At 32.3% G+C, this 22,568-nt stretch overlaps 1 protein-coding gene across 3 annotated transcripts in view; it reads right to left on the bottom strand.

Moving 5' to 3' along the window:
• Positions 1-22,305, bottom strand: part of LOC145030870 (glucomannan 4-beta-mannosyltransferase 9-like) — a 28,526-nt gene extending 6,221 nt beyond the window's left edge. For 2 of the 3 annotated variants that reach the window (XM_078979308.1, XM_078979309.1), the window contains exons 1-8: positions 21,761-22,305; positions 21,565-21,663; positions 20,682-20,934; positions 13,239-13,349; positions 13,019-13,155; positions 12,820-12,933; positions 12,555-12,754; positions 12,283-12,477 (exon numbers count right to left, since the gene is read on the bottom strand). In XM_078979308.1, the coding sequence (XP_078835434.1) occupies positions 12,283-12,477; positions 12,555-12,754; positions 12,820-12,933; positions 13,019-13,155; positions 13,239-13,349; positions 20,682-20,934; positions 21,565-21,663; positions 21,761-22,090 (1,439 nt within the window). In that variant the 5' untranslated portion in view covers positions 22,091-22,305. Of the gene's footprint in view, positions 1-9,431; positions 9,694-12,282; positions 12,478-12,554; positions 12,755-12,819; positions 12,934-13,018; positions 13,156-13,238; positions 13,350-20,681; positions 20,935-21,564; positions 21,664-21,760 lie in introns of those variants that run through there. The other variant, XM_078979310.1, reaches the window with a different exon arrangement.
• Between the last annotated feature and the right edge of the window lie 263 nt (positions 22,306-22,568).

Here is a 22,568-nt window from a genome sequence, read left to right as displayed (position 1 = left end):
AATACCTTACACTCTTAAGTCATTATCCCCAAAAAGTTAAACACAATGGTGGTCTTAATTAGTAAATTTTTGGTAATCGATAAGGATGTCAAGGGGAAAAAGAAATTTCTTTAAGAATCCAACATGTATGTATGAAAAATATTTGTTGATGTGTTTGAGAAAATAAGAACATTTGGTTGGAGTATTTCAAAGTTTTCCTTATAATCATTCTTTAGTTTACTAGTTTTTCTGAAATAACCTAGAGTTTACTAGTCTTTCTAAAATAAACCATTAGTAAGGGTGAAATTAAATACCATGTTATATTATCTTCCTACTTATTATTTATGATAAATCATAGTTATTTATTGTATTTATCTAGTCTCTATATTTTAGTATATTTTGTTATGTTATCTTTGTACTCACTGTATTATATATAGTATTGAATACAATGAAATCTTTTAAGGTGAACTTTATATGCCTTACTATGGCGCAATCATCTTCTCACCCTTCTCGCCTATCAAAAATTATCGAGTCACATTGATGGCAACACAGTCACCCGTTCAAAAACTTCAGCCCCTGAAGCTGCTGGTGTTTCTGCCCGAAACCCTACGTACACCTCCTGGCTCGAAGCAAATCAGAAAGCTTTTCTCATCATTCAAGGTTCTCTCACCAAAGTTGCAATAGCCGAAACCCTAGGTCTTACCACAACTCACGAACTACAGAATGATCTTCAAGTTGCTATCAACAAGATTCTCAAGAACGTATGCACGTTCTTCAAGACAGTCTGTGTCAACTTCAAAAAGGATCATCTTCATTTCAAAGTTTGGTGCAAAATTCAAATCCATCTGTGATCAGCTAGCCGCTATCGACAGCCTTATTGATGATACAGATAAAAACCATTGGTTTTTATGTGGGCTTGGAGCTTCCTTTGAAACCTTCTCCACTACTTATCGTGCCCTCAAACCAGCTCCAAACTTTCGTACCCTCGTATCCGAAGCTGAATCTCATGAATTATTTCTAAAAACGATCCATGGAACTACTGTTCCTACAGTTTCTTTCAATGCCACTCGCCAGTTCCCATCCTCTGTTGCTTCCTTTTGTGATAACTCATCTGGTGGCAGATACTCAGGACGAGAAAAGGGTGCTCATAATGGTGGTTGGGGAAGGGGGAGTCTCCCTCCTCATTATCAGTTGTGTAGGACAAATGGTGTTGGATTAGTGACTAAGCTCGTAACTATATTTGGTATGTACTTGACCCGGTTGTGCATGGTCCTTTTGGGTTACCTTCACCAAAGCAACTTGATAGGATGATTTATGGAGAAAGAGGATTAATTATGATTTATTAATATATTATATGAATAATATATTAAAGGAGAAATCGTATTGTTTAATTAATATTAGTCAAGAATTAATTAAGAATTAGTTTTGTGACTAAAAGACATTAATTAAACTTAAGGGATTGGAATTGTAATTATAAGATAGTTGCAATTGGACTATGGATCACCTTGGAACATAGGTTGGATGAATTATATGGGAAGTCCATAAGGAATTCGTCCGAGGGTTGTTCTAAAGGGAGTTCATGGGCTGCTTAGGGCCTAAGCAGTCAAATTAGGGTTTCTTAGCTGATAAGCCTAATTGCCTCACTATATAAGGATCCTTATAGCTCTGAAAACATGGGGAAATCTTTTAGCAGAACCCTAGGACGTTTTTGGTGATTCTCCTCCTTTCCATATGTCATTCTCTTGCTTGCGGTGTTTGTAAGGCATTAGAGAAGTGACACTTGTGACTCTAAGCTCCAAAGAGAAGAAGATTCAAGCCATTCCACAGGAGGTAATCATCTAGATTTGTTATTATGTGATAATTCCGAAATGAATATGCTACATTAGGGTTCTTGAGTCTTGGATGAATTGCATGTACAATAGAGAAACCTAGATCCAAGCATTAGGGTTTGTATAAGCATATAGGCTGTTCTTATGTATAAAACCCATCAGTGGTATCAGAGCCTTGATTAGTTTCTGTTGTATGTGATGAAATGTTTGTTTGTCTACTGAAAATCGAGTTTTTAGCGTCTGCCCGACCCGACTCGGCGAGTTAGTATCTGGACTCGGTGAGTCAGCCGAACTCGGCGAGTCGAGGTAGTGACTCGCGAGTCCGGGAGTCAGGCAGAGGATATTTCGGGATTTATTGCTGTTTTGCTGAAGGATAATTGCTAAAATCATTTTCTTATGATACAATCCGAATTTTATTATTTCTATGTGATTATCCTTACCAAAACAAAAGATAATTTCAAATTGTTTGAATAATAATATCCTTATATGATAAATGTTGATTATTTAAATTATTTGGTAAATTATCTTGTAAATAATCTTGATTAGGTCAAATTTAGATATTCGTTAAATTAATTGTTTAATTTAAAATTATTTGTTATTTGATCCTTTGTGTTTTGAAAAGATTCAAAAACTTGCCCTCAAGTTTTGAAATTTAAATTTTTGATCAAAATGTTTAACTTTGAAATATTTAAATTCTAAACCCTAATGATTTGAAATGTTTCAAAACTTGTCCTCAAGTTTTAGAATTTAAATTTTAAATTAAAAGTTTAATTTTAAAATTTTAAATTCTAAATAAATTAAAAGTGTAATTTATTAAATTAGACCACCTAGTATTTTAAAAGTGTAAAATACACCCTTATACTATATATAACATTAAAATTCTAATATTATATATGTATAACTTAAACTGCTAGTCTTATCGTTAGTAGGCCTCATTCATGAAGTCGATTTATAAGTGAGATATAAGGTTATGGCTTATAAAATGGCCATTTAATGGGTATCCACTCTCACCCACCGGTTCCTTAATTGGTGGAGGGTCGTTAGCCAAATGGGTATGATAGGGCAAACTCTCTCCTCATTAAAAGTATAATAAATGTTAAAGTAACTAAATGTTTTACAAAAAAATTCTCAATCTTAGTTACTTTAGGCAAAAATGAATTGATGCAATTCCATGAAATTATACTTTGTACCCTTGCTAAGACGTTAATGGAGCATGTGTGGTTAACCGGCACACTAAATGGGTTATAAGCAAAGGTAGAAAAGGGTGACTCGATGTTTTTCATAGTTTGGTGGAGCGTGTGTTGTTAACCGGCATATCGAATAGGTGACTGTAACATTGGGGGAACCATGTAAGTTTGCATGGTTATTCACACCCTGTTTTGTGATCCTCGGCATCCCAGTCATAAATCAAGTGGCATATCGAGATTTAAACATGCCATTGAAAAGTTCAATGCATCTCAAAGAATCTAGGAGTTTTCAATACATTTAAAACTTCATCTCTTTTTCATTTTTCATGGTGGAAAAATAGTGAATTGTCATTCACTTACCTTCAAATGTTCTGCAATTTGGGTTACGACATCCCTCTCCCAAGTTGTAGAGTATTGTGTTGGGTCCTAGCCTTAATATCTCATTTGGGTGTTTATTAAGGACTGAATCAATCAACTAACTTGAATTTTATCCCGTTTTGTAGATGTCAAAGTATGACAACTATGGTCTTCCTAAATCCCATGGAACAAGCTTTCCACATGAAGATGATATTCCACGATTCGATCGAGGAACAAGAGATCATGCTTCACTTCCTCCACCTCCTCCTATTGTTCTCCCTAACCCACAAGCTCAAAGGCTTGAAAAGTTCAAGCTTACTCAAGCCATTTTGGCAAGTAAACATAAAGAAGGAAAGCCAGTGTGTGCACACGTCTTAAAGATGAAGTCACACATTGATAAGTTAAGAATGTTGGGAGTCGTAGTCTGTGAGAAGTTGGTTGTTGACTAGGTTCTTTAATCACTTCCTAACTCATATAGTGAGTTCGTAAAAGAGTACTATATGATAGACCACGACGTGACCCTCATCGATCTCACCTATTTGCTTGTTGTTGTTGAAGTAACAATGATTTGGCACAATGGAGAAGCAAAGTTGATTGGTGGATCTGCCTTCCAAACCTCCATGGACATAGGCAATGGCAACGAAAGGCATGCCATGGTCTAAAAGTTTGATCATAAGAAAAAGGCAAAGTCTGAAGTGGTTCCGTGTGTTATTCCAAAAGAGTCAATTTGCTTTTATTGCGAAGAGAATGGGCATTGGAGACGAAGCTGTCCTGTCTACCTAATAGATCTAAGAGATGGGAGAGTCAAGACGTATGGCTTTACTTCAGGTAAAATCCATTAGCTAACTCTATAAGTTCCTATTTTTGATTCTTGATACATTATGTGATAAGATTACATTTTTGATGTTTTATAGAATCGAAGAAAAGAAAGGAAGCTTAAAGGAAGAAGTGGCTAAGTCTGATCACGAAGAAATGGATTTCGATCGCACGGATTCAAAGATCAGATTTTGAGCTGCTCCTTTAGAGTTAGGATAGATTGCTAAGAAATGTAATAGCGTAGTATTTCATTTGAGTTGCATTGTAAGGACAAATTTTTCCACAATAAAATAAATTTTGATTTTGACTTATTTATTTATCCTTGCAATAACATGTATGAAAAAATGATGTTTGTGTATTTCTATTATTAGCAATGTTGAAACGGATGTGATTCTTAGTCATGCTATTTATGGTAGTGTCATAATTTTCTAAGTAAGGAAAGGTTCCCATCGCCTAAGTTTCAATTGGACAGAAACTTGGAATCATACAACTTGTATTGTATGATATATGGAAATCTTGGTACTTAAGTAATTAAAACTAATTCCTTATGTGAGTCAAGTGAAGGACTAAGGGAACTAGTACACAATGTTGTGCACTAGTCAAGTCAACCATAAATAATAATAACATTATTTGTCATGATTTACTAAAGGTCTAGTAAATGTGGTTATACTTATAAGATTAAGTGTAATTCTGAATCATTGAAAAAGTTTAATGAATGGTTGAACGAATAAGTAGAATCAATAAAGGCAGAAGGATAAAAAGTTTCTCCAATCTAAGAAGAAGGGATAGTACTATTGTATCATGTTTTATGATCGTCTTGGTAATCGTAAGAACCATATTACAATTCATCCTCTAAGGATACCTTAGTTCACTGGTTTGGCTAAGAAGAGTAATGGAGAATTATTGAAATGGTAAAGGTAATAAGATATATCGTACTTCGTTCCAAAATCAAGTCTTAGAGTCATACTCCATGATTGTGACCCGAGTGACATAATCTTAAGTAGGAATGTTCTTACACTTGCACATTTTGGTAAGTTGTGATATCTTGAATAAGACAAAGACCAACTAGTACCAAATTGCGCATAATTTTGTCTTGATATAGACACACACTAACTCTTGGATATTTGTTTTTGTCAAGGAATGTTTCTTGATAAGAGAATCTAATATGTCAAGAGATCACTAGGAGTCTAAAGATCTTGAAACATTTCAAGAAAAAATCAAGAAGTAAACCTATTAAACACTAGCACAAAACTTGAGGATTGTAACTCATCGTGTTGAGAAAATTTTATCTATGTGCCAATCCAATTGACTGATTATGCATATGAGTTGTACGAGTTCTCAATAGACTGCATAAGGCACGCACCTTGTTCAATGAAAGTACATTGATTGGTATAGGTGAGTTGCTAAATAACTTGCAAGCAATGGTAGGACCCTTAATGGCAAGAAATTAAGAATGAACAAGTTTTGTCCATAAGAGTTTGGATTTGTCACAAACATTATCTTATGATTGTGGTTATGACAAATTCACATGGATAGGAACACATACACCATAAAATCTAAGTGTCGTAAGGTTTCTCTCCTTCATGAAAATGATTGTGAGGAAATTCTTTCACTAAGAGAGATTTTAAGGAGATAGCGATTATGTAAATTGCATTCTCAAATTCGATTATGATTACGGTATCCCTCTTCATAGGTAGAATTGTGAGATTTGGCAATTGGTCTGAACATTTGGGACTTAGTAATATAAGTTATGAATTAGTTTAGACACACATGTGAGTTGGCTGAGGAAAGGTGTATGAGTTTGAGAAGCTTAGATAAAGGCTTATCAAAGCACATCGTATTGAAAATATGAACTTTGGAAGTCAATAAGTATTGTCTTCTAGAAGTCCAACTGTTTTCTAAATATGTGTCAAAGCTAGCGGAAACATAAATGTTATGTTGGAATGGATATAATCATCATGTTAGTGGGAGCATGATTATTATTTTAAGTATTGCAAGTTGGCAATATTAATTATAGAAAAACAAAAGTTTCATTTTACAAAGTTGCAGGGGTTGAAAAGTTGTTTTTGCTATAATTAAGGGAGAGAATGTTATAAGTTGTTTTTGCTATAATTAAGGGAGATAATGTTATACTTCGTTTCCAAATCTAAAAGCTTAGATCGAGAAATTTTAATTGAATTTAGTCAAGGATATATTTATTATTTGCATTCTCAAAGTTCGATTATGATTACGACATCCCTCTTCGTAGTTCGAATTTTAGGAACATGACAAATAGAAACATTATGGCAATATTATAACAAGAAACTAGTGAAGTATCATGTTTTTCATTATAAATCGTATCCCACATACTGCGGGTATAAGATTGATTGTATATGCTGTAATATTTGACCGTTCTAAAATTTTACAAATGCCTAGGGCATTTAGAGGGAAAAAGGGAATAGAACCGATTTTGACTAAATTAATTAAACAACTGTCAAGGACAATCTAAGGTTCGCCAACGATTGGTCGCTTATGGACAGCTGGAAGTATAGTCATGGATGGACCATACTAACATTATTATAAATAGATAAGATTCTATTTAGAATGAGTTGTCATATGGAAAATATGGAAATGTTTCCATATATGGAGTTGGATATCGAGAATCAATGTTTAGATTAGACACTTCTATGCAAGAAGGATGTTCAAAGGAATGTACTTTGAATGTGAGACTTCATGACTATGGAATTGTCTTGTAACAATCTCCAATAGAGCATTTTGTAATTTCATTGGCCGAGTCTTGGTGACTTTTGTGTCGTGACATTACGAAATGACCGTTGCATAATATGTTCGAATCTAACATATTATAGGAGTGGCGAGAACTTTTATTCTTACACTAATGGATTAGGAATTGTGAAATGAGGGTGATTGAAAATTTTATTCAATTATACTATTTCACAAAGTAAGGACCATAGGTAAACATAGTGTGTATGCTAAGAGCATGGGACAATTGTTGTTATAATTCAAGTAAGGAGTCGATTACCCGAAACAACAAATAATGAGTAATCAATATGGTGATTAAATAAAATGTTTTACTTATACTCAAAGGTTTGGGACCATATAGGATTAGTATTATTCTTGTGTTTCACTTTGCATGTTTTGACTTCCCGAATAATAAGATTATTCAAACCCTCCATAGTCGCTCATTCTTTGGAAGTAGGAATGAAAGAAGATTGTCATGAATCTGACTATAGATTGTCTAAAGTGTTTTAGACATAGGAAACATTTGTAGCAGGGTTCATGAGTGCTACTATAAGATTAGAGTATTGGATTAAACCCACTCTCACTTGGATCGCTTCATGGATTTTATCATGAGTGATTGGTGAGACGATAATATCTTATATTCTTGAAACTGAGATGTGTGAGTTGTATCTTGCGATTCGGTTACACATTGATAATATGTGAACGCACCAGTAACTTGGTGTTATAAATGTATTGTTGTGTGTGATTCGGTGAGTGAGTACAATCGAGCACTGAGTCAAATTTTATCCGTTCCTTTTACCCAAAATGGGATAAAAGCGATACTTGTGGGCCCCTCGATGATTTTGGGATGACACCCTAAGCGCATGGCCAAGCCGGGACTGAGTTGATGTGTTCAGTTGTAGTTAGTTGTCAGTCGTTATAAATCAGAAATCGGTAAACAACAGATAGACTGAGAGAATGATTATAATCCATCTCTCATGTCTATACAATATCTATAATGGAGGAATATATGATCCCTTATCTAAAGGCAGGTTGCTGATAAGATTAGAGTTCGACAGCGTCTTTGAGAGCTACGATTACTGATCGAATTGTACTTACATTATAGTCACTAGAGTTATCCAAGTGGGAGACTGTTGGATTAATGACTAAGCCCGTAACTATATTTGGTATGTACTTGACTCGGTTGTGTATGGTCCTTTTGGGTTGCCTTCACCAAAGCAAGTTGATAGGATGATTTATGGAGAAAGAGGATTAATTATGATTTATTAATATATTATATGAATAATATATTAAAGGAGAAATCATATTGTTTAATTAATATTAGTCAAGAATTAATTAAGAACTAGTTTTGTGACTAAAAGACATTAATTAAACTTAGGGGGACTGGAATTGTAATTATAAGATAGTTGCAATTGGGCTATGGATCACCTTGGAACATAGGTTGGACGAATTCTACGGGAAGCCCATATGGAATTCGTCCAAGGGTTGTTCTAATGCGAGTCCATGGGCTGCTTAGGGCCTAAGATGTCAAATTAGGTTTCCCTACCTGATAACCCTAATTGCCTCAATATATAAGGACCCCTATAGCCCCAAAAACCTGGGGAACTCTCTTGGAAGAACCCTAGGACGTTTTTGGTGATTCTACTCCTTTTCATAAGTCATTCTCTTTCTTGTGGTGTTTGTAAGCTATTAGAGGAGTGACACTTGTGACTCTAAGCACCAAAGATAAGAAGATTCAATCCATTCCACATGAGGTAATCATCTAGATCTGTTATTATGTGATAATTCTAAAATGCAAATGATAGATTAGGGTTCTTGAGTCTTGGATGAATTTCATGTACAATAGAGAAACCTAGATCCAAGCATTAGGGTTTGTATGAGCACATAGGATGTTCTTATGTATAAGACCCATCAAATGGCTACTAGGCAAATTCTTGTCCCCAATTGAGCACCTTTGCAAATCGAGGATCGGATTCCACCACCAATCTTGCTCACACTTTTCAAGCTCAATGTCATGTCGCCAACAATTCTCCTGATTGGTATGTCAATTCTTGGGTAACATCACACATGACATCCAGTTTCACGAATCTTGACTCCACAACTCCTTATGTTGGTACTGATCAAGTCATCTTTGCAAATCGTAACTCTTCTTCTATATCCCATATTGGCACAAAAACTCTATCTCCAGCCATCAAGTTATCTGATGTTCTTGTTATCCCTAATATAACCGATAATCTCCTAAGCATTAGTAAGCTGATTCATGATGCTCCTATTGATGTTTTATTTTCCAATCCATTTTTTGTAATTTAGAATCAGGTAACAAAGGAAATATTGGCAAAGGGAAATGTGAGAACGAATTATATGTGCTGAAGCAAGGACATCAAGTTTTTCTTTCTACTTTAAATCTTCCAAAATATGTGCATCATATGAATTGTGGCACAATCGATTAGGGGTTGTTTCATTTGACATTATTTCATTACTTAATAAATCAGGTGTTTTGTCTATTACATCTTTATTACCTACACCACATGTTTATTCTTCATGTCAATTGTCTAAAAGTAAAAAACTACCGTTTCCAATCAAGCCCAAACAATCACTACAAGTACTAGATTTAGTTCATTGTAATCTTTGGGGACATGCACCCATAGAATCTACAGATGGTTATATATATTATTGCATTTTATTGATGACTTCTCAAGATTTATGTGGTTTCATCCTCTAAAGTTAAACCTTGATTTCTTCCATGCTCTTACCACATTTTTAGCCTTTGTACAAGCTCAATTCTCCTGCAAAATAAAAGTTTTTCAGAGTGATGGTGGGACTAAGTTTGTTAATAATCGGGTCCACTCACTTCTTGCCACTAATGAGACTCATCATGAGCTCTCGTGTGCCTATAATCCTCAAAAGAATGGCAGAGCAGAACGAAAACACAAGCATCTTACTGAAATGGGTCTTACTATTTTATTTAATGCACAAGCTCCAGCAACTTTGTGGGCTGCCTTCCAAGATTATTGGCTATAATGTGTTTCAAGCTTTTGGGTGCATTGTCTTTCCTTATTTATGTCCTTATGCAGCAAATAAATTGGAACCTCAAAGTGCTCCATGTCTTTTTATCGGTTATAGTTCTCAATATGAAGGATATCGATGTCTGGATCCGACATCTAGTCGAATTTATACCACATGCCATGCTGTGTTTGATGAAACCCAATTTCCATTTAGTGACCTCACTTCTCAATCCGATAAGGCCACCTTGGTATTTTATTGGTTTGATGACATTGCCACGTCACTTTCTCCAGCTCCACCTCTCGCGGAACCAGCTTCACAGCCATCATTGGCTACGCTTTCTTCTGCTCCAATATCTCCATGTGTCTTATGCTCTTCATTAGCGGCCCCCACTCCTTTGAATACTATTCAACTTACTGAAGTTATACCATCACAACCTTCATCCTCGATAGATAATGAAGCACCACCTGTACATCCTGCTAATGCAGACCAGCCTCTAGTCACGATGCCTTTCAGACCTTCATCTTGCACATATCCTATGGTGACTCGATCCCGGGAAGGTATTTTCAAAACTAAGCATTTCATTGATCTTGCTTATCTCCAACAATCACCATTGCATCAATTACTTGTTGCTGATAAAGAGCCTCATGGTTTTAAGTCTGCCTCTAAAAGTCCACGTTGGCTATCCGCTATGGAAGATGAAATGCATGCACTACGCTCTAATAACACTTGGCCTTTGGTTCCTCATCCACTCAACTCAAATGTAGTTGGATCAAAATGGGTATATCACATTAAGTATAACTTTAATGGCACAGTACAAGGTTACAAAGCATGTTTAGTTGCACAAGGTTTCAGTTAGATTTCTGATCTTGACTATACATATACTTTCAGTCCTGTGGTTAAGGTTGCAGCTGTCCGTATTGTTCTTTCTTTGACACATAGTTTCCTAATCATGTTTGTCAACTTCACAAAGCCCTCTACGGTCTTAAACAAGCGCCATGTGCCTGGTTTCAGCGTCTCAGCTCCTTTCTTGTTAGCCTTGGCTTTGTTTGCAGTCGAGCAGATACCCCACTTTTTGTTTTTAAACGTCACTCATATATTTTGTACCTGTTGGTATACGTTGATGACATTATACTCAGAGTTAATGATCCTTCTCTCATTCGCAAATTCATTTCCAAATTACACTCTGAATTTGCTGTTAAAGATCATGGAACTTTGAATTATTTTTTGGGTCTTGAAGTCTCCTATACAGATGATGGTTGATTTTTGACACAAGCCAAGTATTCCCATGATATTTTACTTAGAGCCAACCTACTATACTCTAAGCTTGTTTCTACGCCTTTAGCCACTTTCGAGGCACTTATCTCCACTGGCTCTCCATTTTCGGATCCTACTACTTATCGATCATTAGTTGGCGCCCTACAATACCTCACCATCACTCGTCCATACTTGTCCTTTGTTGTTAATCAAGCTAGTTAGTTCCTACATGCTCCAACTATTGATCAATTTCAAGCAGTTAAACGAATTCTACGATATGTTAAGGGCACCCTAACTTACGGGTTGTACCTTACTCATCCACGATCATCTTCAATCCTTGGCTATTCGAATGTGGAATGGGCTAGGTGTATTGAGACTTGTAGGTCTACCTATGGCTATTCAATATTTCTTGGTGGTAATCTTGTTTCCTGGAATGCTAAGAAACAACCTACTGTCTCCAGGTCTAGTTGTGAGTCCGTGTACCGGACCATGGTAAACACAGCTACTGAAAATAGTGTGGATAACTCATTTACTACGTGAACTCTATGCTCTTCAACCTAATCAACCTATGTTGTTATGTGACAATAAAAGTTTTTTATTTCTCGGTCAGAATCCAATTTCACACAAAAGAGCTAAGCATATTGATATTGACTAGCACTTCATTCGTGAGCTCATTGCTTCTGGACAGCTATACACGCGTTTTGTGCGAACCTCTTTACAGATAGCAGACATCTTGATCAAAAGTATTCCAAGGATTCTATTTGAGAAATTTCGAGCCATGCTGGGTGTTGGTCCCCCACCTCTACGCTTGCGGGGGTATTAGCGATAAATCATAGTTATTTATTGTATTTATCTAGTCTCTGTATTTTAGCATATCTTGTTATGTTATCTTTGTACTCTCTGTATTATATATAGTATTTATTACAATGAAATCTTTTAAGGTGAACTTTATATGCCTTATACTTATCCTCGTACCTATATGAAATGGTGACAAGAGTAACATTTTCATAAACTTAATAACATTTTAAGACACTTGTCACTATTTCACATGGGTAAAATAATAAGTATGAACAAAAGTAGAAGGATATTTAATTTCTCTTGTTAAGGATAAATACCTTTCACTTAGCTTGAAGCTAAGTCTTCCATGTTGTCTGGTTCCGATTTTATCCTTAGAAGCATCTCCATGTTTTTCAGTTACAACCCATTCGTTCACTCTTTGAGTTTCAAAGAGTCCAATAAACGTAGCCTTACATCGATGGAGGGACATAGCATTCTCAATTACAATCCAAAATACCACCAAATATAAGGACCTACAAAAGAGGATGGAAGTATTTCAAACATCCCATTCCTAGTAAAAAGACTAGTAACTATATTAGAGAATAAAAACCTTGGAGTCCCAACAGCATTTAGGATAGTGATGATGGTTGGGATGTAAATCGTACCCCACCTTGGAACTTCAACTTCAGGTACCCACACAGATATAGGAATTACAACACAATAGAGCATGAATGTAACAATATGAGCCACAATCTTCCTTACGAAGAAGAAACTGTATATTAAATGTAGCTTCTTCCACAATGTAACTTTCTGGATAACAAAGTAAATGATTCACAAATCTTCAAACTAAAGGAGAAAGAGAATAATGATGTTACCTCACTTATGATAATCTCATAAACCATTTTTCTAAAAAGGTTTGCCGCACCACAAGACCATCGGTGTTGTTGGTAACGATAGGCTTTCAACGAACTTGGTAGCTCGTTTTTAACCTACGTATCAAAACATAAAGACTTAAATTAAGATACAAAGAAAGGTTATACTCATACCGGAAGTAATACGTTTCAATCGTTTTACCTTTATTGAACCAATGTACAAGAATTTCCAGCCTTTAAGACTAGCCCTAACTGCTAGATCCATATCTTCAACTGTAGTACGATCCTTCCATCCTCCTGCCTCATTAAGTGCAGCCATTCGCCAAACTCCAGCAGTCCCTACAAAAAACATATAACGGTACACTTTGATTTACAACGGCGCTTTAGAACCTTAAAATTAAGTCCAACAACATTTCTATTACCATTGAATCCAAAGAATGCATAAGTAGAAGAACCAACTTCTTGCTCCACTTTGAAATGGTAGTTAAGTGACATCTCTTGTGTTCTTGTCAATAAGCATTCATCTGAGTTCACTATAGCATCATGACATGACCACCATAAAACGTATTAATTAGTTTCTGCTTGTTTATATTATATTCCCCAAACACGATATAAATGAGACAAGCATAGAAAACGTTGGAATTTCTATATGTGTATGTTATGGGTACGTAACATTTGAACATGCTAACGTTAAAAATAATGCAAGCCGCAAAACTTTAGCCGTTATTATCCTTTAATTTAAAGAAAAAGTAATTAATTTATTTTCATTAACGGGTAAATTAACAATCGGAACATGCTGACTGAGCACAAAGATACCTTGACAAACCATGATAACCTTCTTTTTAAGTATATACCATTCATACTCTATGATCTAAGTAAAAGGTGACATCATATGTTTCCATTAAATAGAAAGAAGCAAAAGTTCACAATTATAACATGAAAATCAATTTACAACGACCAAAATGAATATAACACCAAATATTTAGTTTTACATTATTATTAATACTAATAACATGGTATTATAAAGTATTATTGTAATATAATAATACGTTTGATTTCCAAGGGGTGTCAATGTGTAATAGCAACGTGTTGTCAAGTAATCTTAAGGTCACGGGATTAAATCGTGTTAAATAGATTCATCTAATTATCACAACTTAACTTTTCCTTATTATATCACATCATCAAGTCTTGTTCGATACTTTTGATACATGTTTTGATTCGTTGAATAAACAATAATTTTATTCATACAAAATAATTTATGTTTTAGAATATTATACAATACAATCTTCTAGTAGAATTCTATAAAATATAAATTTTTATATAAAATAACTACTATTTGTGAGATGTATGTATTAAATGAGTTTATTTAAAAAAAATAAACAAATATTAATATATCTAACAATTTAAGAAATTTTAATTTATGAGGAAAATAATAAAATATTAATTAATAAAATTGAAGTTTTTATTTATCTTTTAAATTTAAATTAATAATTTAAATAAATAAACAACTAAAATAGTTGAATTCAATTTTGAAATTTAAAAATTATAATGAAAATTGCATTAATGAATTATATATATATATATATATATTATATGAAATTTAATAAATTGGAAAACCCACAAAATAACATATGGATATAATTTAATTTAATTACCATAAAATGACATATAGCATAATGTATAAGAGAATGATAAATGGTAAAATTATTTTTATTTATTAAGGAAGATTATATAAGAATCTACTCCCATATTTTTTATTGACTTGTTCATTAAAAGTCACAAAAACAAACTTTTTTTTTACAAAATCTACTTAGTTATATAAGAATCTACTCGCATATTTTTTATTGACTTATTCATTATAAGTGGCAAAAACAAACTTTTTTTTAAAAATCTACTTAGTTATAGCATTTCAACTCAAATATGAAATAACTATCATTGTAACTTGATAGGCTTGTTTATAATATAATATTATAACAACAAAAAATAAATGCATTATTATAATTTGATAGAGTTTTAAGAATCTTATACTTAATAAGAAACAAATACTCAAACATTATCATAGAAAACGTGAAAGTTATATTTTATATGCACAGATAAATAAAAGTAGTAAGAAATTGTATTTAGTTTGTAATAATGATAATGATAATTATTATGAGTCTGTATTGGACGACTTGGTGAGCTAAAATCGAACCATGACCATTATAAACGGTTAATGCATGTTATTAGTCAATGAATATAAGTTAATATATGTTTTGATTAAAAGATTTAGTCAGTTAATAGTTATATTTAATTATCAATATTAGTTAACCATAATGGTCTAAAATGACAAAAAAATAATAATAATAATTTACTATAAAAAGTTAAAATCATAAAGTACATTGCTATAAAAAGTGAATGAGTAATTTGCTATAAAAAATAAAAAAAAATAAAGTATATTGCTATAAAAAGTATATAACCACATTAATAGGATAGAAGATCCTATTCCATCCAATTCTAAATAATTACCCTATAAAAATTTAGTTCCTAATATAATTACATATATTTAATATTTTATTATATTAAAAATATTTATTAATATTATTGATTTGGTTCGACTCATAATAAATAGATTTTAAATGAAAAAGAGAACAATATGTATTTTTGATTCATAAAAATTAGAAACCACACCACCTTTTGTAATAATGGTCCGCTTATATTAATTTGGTTCTGATTCGGTTAATATGTTCATCCCTATTAATTATTATCATTTATTTAAAGTTAAAATATTTTTTTATTCATATTAACATTTTAATTGTAAATACTAATGCTTTAAACATGGGACGAAACTAAATTTGTCTTTTTAGTAAAAGAATAGCAAAAGAAAATTAATTCATCTTCCTCGCCCCAAAAAATGATAAAGGTTTTAGTAGATTTAAGAAAAAGAAAAAAAAAAATCCAATTTCTTATTGATGTATTCCGGTTACTTCGGATCCCTTTGAAACCTACAGGAACATGTTAACAATTAATGTTTTGAGTTTTGAGTAGGGAAGACAATGGATACGGGTATATCAGGTTTCGTGTTCCTCATCCCCATACCTGAATTCCGATCCCCATCCTCATACCCGATCTCATCCCCATCGGGGATTAGAAATCTATCCCCATCCCCATCCCCATCCCCATCCCTAATAGGTAATCGGGGATTTTTCCCGATTACAAATTTCTGAACTTTTATGAAAAATAACTCATAATTATATATTAACCAACAAAACAAAAACTAACATAATTAATATAAAACACTATAATCACTGAATGTCTTCAAACACGAATAATAACATTCAAGGTTATAAATGAAATCATTTTTTTAAAAAAAAAAAAAAAAAAAAAACATTAAAAATCTTCCCAAAACTATACGTTTGATTATTAAAAAACTTTACTTTGTCTACTGAACATTTGCTTATGTATTATTAAAAATAAAAACATAAGTAACACTATATATATATATATATATATATATATATATATATATATATATATATATATATATATATATATATATATATATATATATTGGGTACCCATTAGGGTCGGTTTCGGGTACGGATATGGGTACCTGACATATAGAACCATCCCCATCCCCATCCCCATCTTTTGTATTCGGGTAATACCCATCTCCGTCCCCGTGCCCGATCAACTCGGGGATTTACCCGATCAACTCGGATTAGGGTTTCGGGTACCCATCGGATATGGTTTTGTTTTTGCCATCTCTACTTTTGAGGACAAAAACAATTATGCGCCACCACAAATCGTATTATTTAGCTTATTTGAGTTCAATAGTGTTGGACAATAATATCACATTATCAACATATTAATAGCTATATCATCATAATCTATTCATAATAATCAAAAAAAAAATTAAATGTTTATAAATGTGTCACATATGTATTTATTTATAATTTTAATTATCTTAGATCATAAAAGTAAAAGATATATTTTTGGTAAAGAATATTATGGGCGTGTGTGACAAATGATGTTTTGGAGCTTCTAACTTTACATAACGTTTAAAAAAATGCTAGCAGTTACCCGCTACCATTTATTCTTCCTAAACGTGTTTTATATATAGTGAAACTAAAACAAAGTGTTGATGGCCTTTTATAGGCTTCTTTGATATTTTACATAAATAATCTGTATTATTTATGTATTGTCATTTAATATGTATTTAACATATTAATTAAATAAGGTATAATTGTCATTCAATATGTATTTAACATATGATAATTGACAATTTTATTCTTAAGGACCAGGGGATCAAGTTTTGAAAACCATGGAATGCATCACGTCAAAAGTTCAAAAGTTGGACTAGAGATGAACTTTTAACCCAAAACGAAACCGAAACAGGTTGGAACCGATTAGTGGTATTCGGTCTAGTTCCCCTAATTCATCATTTTGGTTTTTGATTCTTTGAGTGATCCGGTCCGAACCATTTTCTTTACTAAACACATTCTTAGATAGCACGCGTCCTAATAGAAACGAAATGGAATCGGTTGCAATTGGATACTGATATTCGATATGTTCTTAGTTCATCAATCACTCCTTAACCAATTTTCGGTTCTTCGTTTTCACATCTCTAAGTTAGACTAAAATAGATATTAGTGTAAACCATAGAGTCCAAAACTATAGTTTACGCTTACTTGATTTTATTTTAATTCTTAATAAAAAAATTACCACTACACCACTGATCACCATTACACAACCACCAACCACCATACTAACAGACCCAATATACCACATTACCATCATTACTACCATAAATTTGAAATCCCTACACTAAAATATAAACCCCAACCTTAAATCATAATGAAGACCCTAATCCATCATACAACCACTACAAAATTTAAATCATACTTAAAAATTAAATCATACCAAGAAATGATAGACAGATAATGTAGTCATGGTTGGAGTTAGGCGGGTGGAGTGAGAAAATGAGTGACTTTCCTTTTGCTCGATGATGGTCCCAAAGGTAATAAGTTGGTTTTCTTTACGGTCATCTCGGAGAGAAATAGAGACACACACACACACACACACACACACACATATATATATATATATATATATATATATATATATATATATATATATATATATAGAGAGAGAGAGAGAGAGAGAGAGATTGTACAAGGGTGGGGTTAGGGGTATCAATTTATGACATGACACATAAAAAAATACACACGAAATGAAATCGGGACGAAATCAAAATTCGAATTCGTGTTCGTGTCAAGTTTAAAAAATACGATGTCGTATCGTGTCATGTTCGTGTTCACAAATCGACATGAAATTGACACGATTGAACATGTGTTTGTCGTGTTATGTTTGATTAAGTATGAATTAAATAAACTAATGGTTATGTAATGATATATTTGTCGCTTTGTCTTGTTTAATTAGTTCGTTTTCGTATTAATGATAAAAAAACACGAAATCATTTCGTGTCATGTTCGTGTTATATAAAATATTATCGTGCAGTATCGTGTCAGACCAAAACACAACATGGTTGCCCGATTTTACAACCCTAGGTGGGGTTTTCTAGAAACTCAAAGAAAAGGTGGTGATCTAGTTACCATTGGCGGAGAAGATATAATTGAGGATTGTCGGGTTATAAGCGGAGGCGGATTCTCTCTTCAAAATGGAGAGGTAAAGAGCGTTATACTTTAGGGTATAACAATCTCATAGGCCGCTAAGTGTGTAATTTTTTGAAAACCATAAGGAAGAGCCATATCAATTTTTGAGACCGAAGGGACCAAAAAATTATAGCGTACTATTTTATGTACAGTTATCTAATAATTTGAAAATAACAAACGAAACAGAAAAGCATATGCCAACTAATGGACAAATAATTCAAGTGGCAGTAAACGTGGGAATCTGTCTAACTAGTGGGCTCCCTTCACTTTCTATAGAAAATAAAATTTTATTCCATAATTTTAGATTTAAAAACAAACATAAATTAAAGTTTAAAAGACCTTTTTATGTACAGTTTTTTAAATTAACAATTATGACTATTGGATTTCTATATTAATTAGAAGATAGAGAAAGTGTTAGTTATAATCTTTTCTTAAATTAGTTTATATTTTATTTACATAATTTATTTATCAGTTAATGTAGATATTTAAATTTCAAAACAAATTATAATGTTTATAAGATAAGAATATCTAACGAAAATGACTACAACACAATGTATTTGACCAAAATTTTCTTCTCACTTTATAGAAAATACATCGAGTGCGATACAAGGCATCCCGGGAATCAATAAATATATAATGTATATTGCTTTCTCAATTGCAACGAATATTTTTCATTCCCCTATTCTTGAAACTATAATTTCGAATTGTCTAATACAATCAGTATTTTTTATTTTTATCAAATCTTATCTTTTAAGTTTTTGTAAGTCCAAGTGTATTATTTTTTTCATAAAACTAGTTGAAAATTTTTATATAGTAATGGTCATTTTAATAATATAAAAAATTGGATTATTTTCTTATATTTCAATATTTAAAATTTAAAATGTTCAAACTTGTAAATATCCTTGTTTATATAGAGGATAAGATAATAAGTAACTGAAACACAATACTAACATTATAGTTCACTGTTTTACGTATTTTAAAGTTATTCTAATACCACTAGTTTTTCAATGATATTATGGTTATCCTCCACATTGATATAATATATGGAGTGTATATGACAAAAGTAACGGTTAGCTCAAAGTTGGGAGCAAATAAATGGAAGTTATATCTTTTATTTGTTATATGAGTGTTTGAACAATTGAAAACTTTTAAAATATGTAAATTTACATAAAAATACAATTGTTTAAAAAAATATATAAATATATTTTTAAGGATAATTCTGTTATTTGACTTGAAAAGCTGAGTAGCTTTCTGTTAAACACTATATGAAATAACTTTTATATTTAGAACGTTTTATTTAAACTAAAAGTGAAACACTTGTACTGTTAAATAAAGTTTTTTGTTTAAACTGAAACGTTTTGTTAAAAGCTAAAAACTAAAAAATCTGAAATGCTCCCAAATACTCTTTTTCAAAATTCATCTTTACTACATATTAGCATTTATTTTATACTTCAAAAAATATTTTAATTATATAATTAATATAATGATTAATGTAATGCATTTATAAATGGGTAAAGTATATTATATTTATTAATATTTAATATATAAAATCAATTTTGTTTTCATAAAAAAGTGCTTCACCTCCAATTAGTTTATATTTTTTTTGGACAATTTTATCTTGTAAACAATTCATCTGATCATTTTATTAGTCTGATCTTCATTCAAGGTAGATAAAATAGAGATAGATTTTCCACCTCTAATGCTATGGCGAGTGAGGCTCGCTACCACCATCGTTAGAGCGTGTTACACCGCCTCCTGGCTCGTGCCTTGGAGCTTGTTGGGGAAGTTTCGCCAACACCATAGTGAGAGAGAAAAGAGAGAGAAGGGGTATTGATGGCTTCTAATTGGTTCTTAGTTATTGTTTTCTTTTTTAATTTTTTTCCTCCAAAATCACCCATATTAAATTAACAAACTATCACTACCTATCTTAGTTGTGTAAGACATGCTAAACTTACATGGTTTAAAAAAACTAAAAACTTCTATGTGACAATCTATCCTCCCTCCGCCTAAGATTATAACATTAGGCCTCCACAGGAAAGCGACTCTCTAAAAGGGCCCACTTTAATTTATATTTTTTGGACTAATTTAACGTGTTTATTAGATGTCGTTTATACATACCACATACCAATTTTATAGTTAAACGTCTAATATTAAGTGTAAATTTTAGAAAAAGACATAAAACAAACAATAAATAAGTTTTAGAGGAATATGTACCGAACTTCCAACGAGCTTGAACAAGACCAAGTTCACTGTTATAATGAAGAAACGGGATAGTTTTCTTGAGAAAGTCAGGTTCTGGTTGAAAATCGGCATCAAAAATAGCCACATACTCGCACTCATTAGCATAACAATGCTCTAAACCTTCTTTAAGTGCTCCTGCTTTATATCCCTTTCGATTGTCTCTCACTTGATAATGTATGTTTGTACCTTTACATGCCCATTTTTCACACTCCACTTGCACCATACCCTACTTCCCCCATTTGAATCCAAACCAATGGTAAAATAAATTTTACAAAAATCAGTATCTAATTATGATGATTTTTTTTTTTTCATATAAATAGCCAAGTTTTTGGTAAATAGAACATATAAACTACTGATTAAGGTTTTGTTTACTCAATCAATTAAACAAGTTATAAGTAAAGTCACAGAATATAATATTATTAAACAAATGAATGTTCTAACTCTATTTAAACAATTTTTCTTTTTGAAAAATAAATAAAGTTAGATGTTTGAAAATAAGTGTATTGTGTTCATTTATGTTTGAAATCTCATATTTTAAAAACTCATAAATAATCACATGCTGTAACCCTTTTAGTCATAAATAAACAAACTTTATTTTCCTTTATAACAGAAAGCACTATATGTTATTGGTGTCACGTTTCCAAAAACCAATAATAAGAAATTATACTTCACTTTTATTTTGGATTGCGTAATGAATAATAGTAGAACCAAGATGGTCCTTGATACAAAATGGAAAATAAAATTAAACTTTTTATGTGGCTCTCGAAAATACCATTGCTAACAATATATATATATATATATATATACACCAAAAAAAACGGTATTAATTGTACTAGGTTTGACATTTATTATTTACCTTGATGATAGGATCCGTTGAATCATCAAGAACTTGAATCACAATACGATTAGCCGGCCATGAAAGCCCACATGCAGCTCCAATGGAAAGCTGATAAACCTGTTTTGAAGAAAAAAAAAAACACTAAAAACAAAAACAAAGCACAAAAAACCAAAAGCAAACATAGTGGAAGGGGAATGATGAAAAGAAAACAAACTTCTTTTTCATTGAACATTGGAATTTGAACAAGAACAAGTGGGTAAACAAAGCTCCCTGATTCAATCTCATCTTTGAATTCTTCCCATTTGTAGCGTTTTTCAATCTTTCTTCCAAACAAATAATTGAATGCAATCACCAACGACATGTAAACCATCTCTATGAACAACATTACAGACATCGCAAGAGAAACATACATCAATGTTCTCAGAAATGGCACCAAAACTGGGACTTTGAATCGTTCCCAGGTGTCGATAAGTTTCTCAATGATGTCGTCTCCATCAAGTGTAAACGATTCTATTGCAAGTTTGATTGTCGAAAGCCTCCCCATTTGGTCTTGTTTTCTTGTTTACAAAGAAAGATACTGTAAATAGTGCAAAGAGAGACTGCTTAGTTTTTTTGTTGTTTTGGGACAGGATATTATCGAAGGGAAAGCCGAAAAAATGGACTTTAAACAAAACCCATCTAAGTTAGAGCCGAATGAACAGTTAAGAATAATGGAAACATAAAAGAATAATGAGAATGGTTACAGAGAGGATGGGTATATAGGCATGTGCATAGAAAGATAATAGACAATTTTGTTTTAAAGGCAAATTACAAAATTTATACTTTAATTATTTTCTATTATTAAACATGTCCAATATTCAACCATGTCACTCAACATTATTAGACAATTTCTTATGGTTCAAAAAAATTCCTTAAAATGGTCCTTTTTTTTTTCGACAAAAATTGTCAGACTAATAGTCTTTATGTATAATGTCCGTGAGAGACGTTAAGTTCTCTATAGTGACTATTTGTCAAATTTTGTA

Source organism: Lactuca saligna, chromosome 2, assembly GCF_052625555.1.
Source record: "Lactuca saligna cultivar CGN05327 chromosome 2, ASM5262555v1, whole genome shotgun sequence".
Taxonomy (NCBI): Eukaryota; Viridiplantae; Streptophyta; class Magnoliopsida; order Asterales; family Asteraceae; genus Lactuca; species Lactuca saligna.
Note: the sequence above shows the minus strand (reverse complement) of the source record. Positions and strands in the feature narration are given on the sequence as shown.